This window comes from Chinchilla lanigera, unplaced genomic scaffold, assembly GCF_000276665.1.
Source record: "Chinchilla lanigera isolate Chin_1 unplaced genomic scaffold, ChiLan1.0 scaffold00020, whole genome shotgun sequence".
In the NCBI taxonomy this organism is placed as follows: Eukaryota; Metazoa; Chordata; class Mammalia; order Rodentia; family Chinchillidae; genus Chinchilla; species Chinchilla lanigera.
In genome coordinates, this window is record NW_004955421.1 from 21,759,339 (window position 1) to 21,768,009 (window position 8,671).

An 8,671-nucleotide genomic window follows, 5' to 3' on the forward strand; every position below is an offset into this window, starting at 1 on the left:
TGTGTGCATCTCATTACAGTATCCCTGTGGGGACCAAAATCCTCACACACTCAAGTGCATGATATAAAATAGTATAGCATTTTCACAGAACATATGCACATCTTCATGTATATTTTGAATCATCTCTAGATTACTTATAATTTCCAACATAATGTAAATACTATGTAAATGGTTATTGTATTGTTTGAGGAGTAATGACAGAAAAAAGTGCACATGTTCAGGGCACAAATTTTCTCCACATGCAGTATTTTTGATATATAGTTGGTGGAATCTGACACAGAACCCATAGATATTGAGGATCAATTGTACATGCAAATACAACTTCAAGAGAAAAAACCAAAACAAATATTGAATTCCATTCAGTGATACCTGCAACTTACCTTGAGATGCATCCAAAAGCAAGATGAATGGATGGATGGAGAGAGGGACCAATAGATAAGCATGTGCTAAAGTAACCCTTAAGTGAGCTCATTAATTACAGAATTTTGATGGAGTTCCCTGCATATTCTTTATGTTTGAAATTGGTCATAATAAGGTCTTTGAAAAAGACAGAACCTGAAGTTGTATGTTCTCCTGCTTAGATGCATGGAAAAATGTAGGCATTTACATAAAAATAATAGGGAATTTGTAAAAAATGAAATTACTATGTTACAGCGCTGTGATTATGTTTTTCAAAATTATATTTAATACTGACCACATCGTTTTATAGTAAAGTATGATTAGGAAGGAAATGCCACATTAATAAACTACAATGGTGACTTACATTGTGACTCCCAAGGCAAACAGCTTCTCATACTCTGTCCTGGAGGAATAGTTGGGAATGACCTGAAAAATAGGGAGGGAACAGGCAGCAGGTCTCCAAGGACTGGGGCACAAGCTCAGAGCCCTGGGAAACAGTCCCTGAGCAGTTTCAGGGTCACCTGGCTCTCCTCCCTCCCCCCAGTGCCCCCTCTGTGGCCTGGGGCCTCTGCAGGCACAGCGCCCGCTACCTCTGACCCACCATCCCATTGGTGATGACCAGCCTCGGGGCGCCAGGGCTGCTGGGGAAGAGGCCCAGCGGGTGTCCACTGTACATGACCAGGGTCTGATCCTCAGTCATCTTCGACAAGTAGTGCATGGTCAGCCAGAACTGAAGGGACAGCAAGCATGCAAGGCTCTGTAAACATAAGTGAGCACCCCACCCCAGGGCTTCTAGGCCATGCCCAGGACCAGAGACCTCCTGCAGGTCCGGGGTGGCCCTGCAGTGGCCCTGTTCTTCCAGGTCGCCATCATAGTCCATTGGCTCCTGGGTCTTTCAGTGACATTGCTCCTGCCCATTCTTATAATGGCAACATCCCCAAATAATCTCCAGTGCTGGAGCCTTGGGCATGTAGGAAGCAGAAGCCTAGATCTGTCATTTCCTCCTAGGGAGGTAGGGATGAGATCACACAACCACTATACCTGAGCCCAGTTGCTGAACACCTGCCCATTTCCTCCATAGGTCACCAGCTCCTGGGGAAACTGGAAAAGACATGGTGTCATCTGAACAGAGGGCCTAGGGATGGCCATGGTGCCGCGGACAGTAAGGGGAACAGGGAAAGGAAGGACCCCCAACCCCTTTGGCTGAGTTCAGTGGGGGAAGAAGACAGGGAAAGAGGAAGACGCAAGAAGCATGAGGCCCAGTGATAGCTGCATCTGCAGGAATACTGGCTCCTCTGTGACTGGGGTAAGGGCTCTGCTTCGGGCGAGGCTCAGAGAGGGTTTGGGAACACTTTGGGAACCCTGACTGAGATTAATGTCAAGGTCAGTCTGACCAGAGTCTGGGGCCAGGACCTGTTCTCACTTGCTAGACAAAGCAGTCAAATGCTAGCAACATTTGCCTTTAAGGAGCCATGAGACTCACTCTTGGAGGCTGTCCTTTCTCAAGTATGGGTAACTGATACAGACTGGCTGTCATAGGACGCCCAAGTTAGGCATGTGTGGCCATACTCACACTGTCCAATATGGCAGCCACCAGCCATGTACGGCAACTAGCACTGCACTACTTGAGGAATACATCATGCTTTTGAAGATTCAGGGTGGAAAATGTGTAAAATAGCTCTTTAATAATTTTATATTTATTATATGGTAAAATATTTTGATATATTAGGGTAAGTAAAGTATAGTACAAAATCTTTTTCTTATCTTTTCACATAATGATGAGAACATTTGGCTGGGTATGTAGCTCAGTGGTAGAGCATTGTCTTACACGCATGAAGCTCTGGGATCTGTCCCCAGCATAGTAAAAACAAACAAACAAAAAAACAAAGAAAAGAAAGAAAATTTAAAATTACAGGTATATCTGCCATACTGGTGTTGATGTTCTGGTTTTGATGTTGTTCCAGAGTTACAGAAGAAGTAATCACTAAAGAGAAGCCAGGATAAGGGTATGGGAACCCTTGTATTAGTTTTATAACATTGGTGAATCTGAAAGTAAATTAAAAGCTTGAAAGCATTACATGTGTGCCTCATGTTACACTTGTACTGAATAGTGCTGGGCCTTGGTTTCCCCAGCCAGTACCTGGGCTACGGCATGGTCCAGATTGTTCATGATCATGTGCATGATGGCTGCTGCAGCTCTTGTCCGGCAGGGGTACTGCTCGATTGGGTAGGCCCTGCAAGGGGAAGTCCAGGCGTGACAGTGGGAAGGTGCCAGGCTGAAGTGCCCGGCTTCCTGCTAAAGTGCAGAACCCGCCCTAGCCGCAGCATCTGGCCACACAGGAATGGACAGTGAGACATGGCACCTGCAGCACTTGCTAGGAGCCTCAGCACACCTGCCTGGTACTAACTACAGACTAAGGCCCACCTGTCTAGGGCTCAGGTAGTATGCGCTCCCACATGGTCAGGAACAGGGAACTCAGGGCCCACCCAACGCAACCACTCTCTCTCACCACCTGACAAAGGACAAAGCTTTGGCAAAGCAGAGCTGACATGTACTTTCTTGAAGCCTCTATGCAGCTGGGTGTGAGCGCACATGCCTGTAATCCCAGCACTCTTGAAAGGTGAAATGGGAAGGTTGCCGAGTTCCAGCTCAGCCTACTTAGACTTTGTCTCAAAAAAATGTTCTGAAAGGGATTTTGTATACAGTTGGGCTCCACGATTGTCCAGTTGACTGCCCAGGTCAGGGGCAAAGGAGAGCTGTCAACAGAGGCCTCCATCTTCTGGCCTGGCTTGCAGGCTGCTTGTAGCTCTCAGACTCCAAAGGTGACGGCCCCCACCCACCCCTCCAGCCTCTCCCTGAGTGAGGGGGTCACTCACTATGACACCCTCAGGTGGCCCCCTAAGTCTGACGGATGGGATTTGCCGGCTGTTGACTCCCTGCATTTCCTGATCTCTAGCGCAGCCTGCTTTAACTCATGCTCTCCAGTGCTCACTTCATTTCGATGTGGGGACAGAACCGGTACATGTAGATGTGTCCATAGAGTCGCAGCTCCTGGGCAAACTCCTGAGCCAGCAGTTCCTGGACATCAGGTGGGAAGTAGCGCAGGGCATTCCTCAGGGCCAACTGGGGAGGAAAGGAGAGGAAGGTGTGCTAGGCAGCTGAACAGGGTGTGCAGGCCTGGATCCCCCTAGGCCGGGCCATCCTCCCTCCTCACTTGGACTTTCCTCTGCTCCACTAATATATCTATGGATCCCCTCTGAGACCACGTGGTTCTCACTTCAGGCCCATCCGCACTGGCACCTTCTACAGGAGGCCATCCGTGATTGCTGCCCCATCCCCTTCAGGAAGGTGGGCTCAGCCCCTCCCTCTTCTTGCACATCATGGACCAGCTCCAGCCCCAGGGCTTAGGCTGTTTGGCCTGGGGCAAGGCCACTGAAGGGCCTGAAGCTTGTGGCTTGGGGAGCAGCGGGGACGCAGCCTCAGGAGAAGAGCTGACACTTCATGCAAGTGCAGAAGCAACCTCCATCTGGCGCCCTGATTAGCCAGGCGTTTGGAGGCTGCATTCTCAGCTAGGTAGCTTCGAGCAGTGCAGTGTACACCCCCAGCTCCTAGGTAAGTCTCCAACCTGGCCTGACTCCCGCAGCCCCCAGCCTGCTTGCCAGCAGAAGCACTGCTCCGCAGGGAACTCAGCTCAGCGCTGAGGCTGACACAGGAAAGGAGATAAGATAGGACAAGCAATTCTGCAGGCCCTGGAGACATCTGCAGATACCCCAAAATTTACAAGGGACACTTCAAAGGAGTCAGCCCCCTGAGATGCAAGATTGCAGAACACTTTAACCACAGATGCTCCTTGGGATCTTCCTGCCAATGTCCCCTGCCTTCTCTCCAGCCCTGTAAAAGGGACACACTTCTCTTTGTTCGGGCAGGTCTTACCATGCTCTCTGCCTGAATCCAGGCACAATAAATCCCATGCCATCTTGCCTTTACACGAGCCTGGTGGTCTCTGCTCCTTATTTACTTTACACTAGGAGACCTGGACAGAGCCTGAGGCCAGGGACAGGAGGTCAAGGGAAGGAAAAACCCCTCTGAGGGCTTCTTACCCAACCAGGGAAAGCAACCCAAACCCCCTGCTGTCCGGTCACTCTTCTCCCTCAGGTCCCTCATGCTGCAGGTCCTACCCCCTGGCCTTTGCACTTACACTTCCATCCCCAAAGCTCCCCTCTAATTGCCCTAACTTCTTATTAGGAGAACAGAGCTGACTTGACCTTGCTTTTTTTTCCCCTTTTTGCAGTGCTGGGGACAGAATTCAGCACCTTGTGCATGGTAGGCAGCACTCTTCTACCGAGCCACACACACAGCCCCAACTTCAGCCTCACCTTTCAGACTCCTGACCTCTGTCTTTCCACCTTTGGTTCTTTTCAGAGCTTTTCACTATGCGTCCTGCAATGTGTTTGTTTCCTTCATATGGCCAATTTGCAGAATCGGTTGGGAGCAGGTGAGGCAGGGTGGGGATCTGGGAGATGCCTAGGTCTCTGGATGAACACTGTGGCCACTTATTCAAGCAGCTAATGGTGGCTAACCAGCTGCTCAGGGGTGAGCAAAAGGAGGAAGTAGGTGTGGATTTGCTTGCTCCCTCAACAAACTGTGAAGGGAGGGCTAGTGTGAGGCGAGGCGACTCATGTGAGCTGGGGACAGAAGTCAGGACTGGACAGGAGAGACAAGGGCCCAGGACTGAGCACTGGGAACACCAGCATTTTGTAAAGACACACATTAAAAGGGAAAACAAGCCAGTGTATAAAGGGATGGTTGTCAATAAGGAGTTTGGCACCGAGCTACATCCCTAACTTTTTTTTAAAATTTGAGACAGGGTCTTTTAAGTCCCTGAGTTGCCTAGGAGGAACTTGAATTTGTGATCCTCCTGCCTCAGCCTCCCAGACTACTGAAGTTCCGGGTATGTGTCACTATGACCAGGATTCATCTTTTAAACTTTATTTTACTGGTATTTTCTCCTTTCCTCCCACTGTTTTTGAAATTCTTGGTAAAGAAAAAGCAGGCAGAAAACCCTTACACTGCTGTGCCACCTCCTTTGCTTCATTTGTTCTTCTGCACAACTCTGTCTTAAAAAAATTTCAGCCCCAGTTTACAAATGAGAAAAGTCAGCCCCCCACAGGGTCAGTGACTTGCCCCAGGGTCAGGCAGCTTGAGGACTGCTGGTGTGTGCACCCACTCACCCAGGTCTGTGTGTCCTGTCAGTAAAATGGAGTGATCAAATGAGGGCCTGCCTGGCCTGCAGCTCCCCAGCACCCATCCTGCTCTCAGTAGGGTGACAGCTGCGTGCTCATCACTCAGAGATGGGGAAGGGGCAGTCACAAATGGAAACAAAGGGCTGACCTGCTGGCAGCAGAACACAAGTCACGTCAGGCAGTGTTTGGCCTGGGCAAGGTACACATTTCACGCTTCTTGCTGGGATTGGGCCACTTCACACCCTCCTGGTTCCTCCTCCCGTGAGAGGTGGCCACGCCACCATCACTTACTGTCTGCATGACCTTGAGCCTCAGGGCCCCCTCACCTGTAAGTGGGGACTGTCATTCCAAATCTCAGGGTGGCCACACCTAAGAAGTATCAGGCGTGGCAGTCTGGCACACATTTCTCTCTCCCCTAGAGCTCTTGGAGGCCAGTGTGGGCAGTTGAGGGCAAGAGGTAGGAGGAACCTTCCTGGACTACCTAGAGGGAACCCAGAAGACACCAGGCCCCAGGAGGCATGAGTTGGACTTCTTACCTGCTCTTCTACAGGGCTGAGGCCAGGGGTCCTGACAGGGGCATGCGGCACCCCAGCCCAGCGTCCCCGGTTCTGCGGGAGGGGCCGCAAGGGCAGGCCGGAGCACAGCATCTGGAGGCTGGACATGGCTGCTGAGCTTGAGGTGGAGACCATCACTGTGGGGAGGCTGGGAGGACACTGAACAATCAGGAGTCAGCCGGATGGGGACCTCTAGCCCCAGGGCCACCTCCTCCAGCCCCTCATTGGGCACAGCGCCTGTGGAAGGAGCCACGTGCGGGTCACAGGGGCAGGTCCTTGGGTCACTGGCTGATAGGAGTGTTGATCTGGGGGGAGGGGCAGGCTTCCTGGTGGGGAGACGTGGGCCAGATGGGGGTCCGTTCATGCTTCAAATGGGGTGGCCTGGAAGGGCTTACGTTTAGGTTGTGCTCTGGGGAGCTGGAGGGGCCCTACTGTTATAGTTTGCTCTGGCAGTTTCATGGGGTGAAATATGGGAAGGTGGCAATATTGGAGCTTGCGTGCTGATAATGGGGAACCACGTGACATGGAACTTGGCACAGACCCTGTGCAGGAGCCAGCGTCTCTTGTCCTTCTGTCTCTTCCTTGCCACCTGAGAGGGAGGGTGCCTGGGAGGCAGTTGTGGTAGGACTCCCCCCACAAATGTGAACGCCCCCTTTGGTCCCTATGGAGCTTCAGGGTACTCCACCCCAGTCCCAAAGCTCTTTGTGATGTACCACCTGTGGGATGGACCGCACCCCCTAATCCATGAACAATTCTGCCAGGAAGTATTCCTCATTAGCCCTACGCTACAGGGAAAGAAACTGAGGCACAGGTCTCGCTCACACAGGCAGGAAAGGATCACAGTTGAATCGTAGCATTCCTGGAAAGCACACTTGGGTGTGAATCCCGCTCTGTTCCCGATCAGCTCCGTGACCTCTGGGCCCGCTCCTATCTATCCCCGGGGACAGAAACCAAATGCTCAGGCTGCAGTGCAGAGGAAGGGTCTGAGCAGGTAGGTAACAGCTTCCACCTCCAAGGCTTCGCTTTTCTGAGCATATTACAGAGAAGGCCATTCGCCTCTCCCTCACACCTACCCTGAGAGGTGCACCGTCCCATTTCATGAATGAGGAAAGTGAGGTCGAGAGAGACGATGGGGTGAAGTGTGGATCAAGCTCTCTTGGCACCCAGAAGTCTGGCTGTAGCCACCCTCGGGCTGCTTCTGCACTCTTAGGGTACCGTGAGGGGCTGTTACCATTACATATATTCAGTCCCGAAAACCCTTGTGGGCAGGAACACCAGGAGGATATTTTGTTCTGACATTTGCTCTTTGCTTGAGAGTTCTTGACACTGAGTTGGGAAATCCCTTGAAATTTCCTGGGTGTTGGAGCATCTCTTGCCCTAGGGAGATGACTCCTGGTGGGCTCCCAAAGGCACCTGGTTGCCAACGAACTCCACTCCCAACCCTGACCTCTAGAGGAGGGAGAGGGCTGAGGGTTGAGTCCATCATTAATGGCCAAGGACATAATCAGTCATGCCTGTGAATGCAGCTTCCATAACAGCTCAGGGCAGGGTTCAGAGAGCTTCTGGCCGGCTGAGTACCCAGAGGTCGCTGGAGGCGGCGCACCTCCAATGGACTCCTTGCCCCTTTTCCAAACCACACCTGTGCATCTCCCCCGTGTGGCTGTCCACCTGGAGCCTTGGTAATGTCCTTCATAATAAATCTGTAAACACAAGTCAAGCATTTCCCTGAGCCTTGAGTCATTAATTAGCAAATTAATCAAACCTGAGGAGGGGTTCATGGGAACCCTGGTTTACAGCAAGTAGGTCAGAAGCAGAGGTTACCACCTGTGCTTGCAACTGGCATCTGAAGTAGAAGGCCCTCCCGTGGGAACGAGCCTTTAATGGTGGGATCTAACGCAATCTCCAGGTGGAGTCGGAATTGAGTTGAATTGAAGGACACACTGCTGGTGTCTGCTGAAGAACTGGCTGTTGATAGACTGAAAACCATATGTGATCTGATGAGCAGCAGTGTTGTCTGTGAGTGAGAAAAAGATCTCTCTCTCTCTCTCTCTGTCTCTCTCTGTCCTCCACTGGGGTCTGGAGCATCACCTGCAGGGAGGCTGCCTTGAAGCCGCTCAGGCCTGCCTTCTGCCATTCCTCTGGTTGCTCCATCTTTCCAGCACGGTTGAATGAGCAGCTCCTTCTGCCAGGCACTCACGCAGGCCCTGCTAACAGACAGAGTGAGACAGGAGTCCTCATCGTACCCTCTGTGCCTGAGCACCGCACACAGCATGGGCGCCAGTGGCCAGCACCAGGGTCTGTCTGTTCGTGGGCTTCTGGTGCCCCAGAGCCTCCTCGTCCCACACAGAGGGCAGGAGAGGGCTGGGAGATTGGCAGCCCCTCCATCTGCCCAAGCGTGGCCCTCAGCCAGGAGCTGGAGGAGGCAGTAATGACTATGGCGAGCACACCTGGCCTCCCGAGTTCCAGCAGGCCTG

The 8,671-nt window shown here is 51.9% G+C and overlaps 1 protein-coding gene across 3 annotated transcripts in view; it reads right to left on the minus strand.

The window, feature by feature from the left end:
• Positions 1-6,416, minus strand: part of Uroc1 (urocanate hydratase 1) — a 30,845-nt gene extending 24,429 nt beyond the window's left edge. The window contains exons 1-6 of one of the 3 annotated variants that reach the window (XM_005383834.2): positions 6,180-6,416; positions 3,393-3,523; positions 2,540-2,633; positions 1,441-1,500; positions 1,001-1,129; positions 764-825 (exon numbers count right to left, since the gene is read on the minus strand). In XM_005383834.2, the coding sequence (XP_005383891.1) occupies positions 764-825; positions 1,001-1,129; positions 1,441-1,500; positions 2,540-2,633; positions 3,393-3,523; positions 6,180-6,332 (629 nt within the window). In that variant the 5' untranslated portion in view covers positions 6,333-6,416. The remainder of the gene's footprint in view (positions 1-763; positions 826-1,000; positions 1,130-1,440; positions 1,501-2,539; positions 2,634-3,392; positions 3,524-6,179) is intronic. The other 2 variants (XM_013513807.1, XM_013513808.1) reach the window with 2 other exon arrangements.
• Between the last annotated feature and the right edge of the window lie 2,255 nt (positions 6,417-8,671).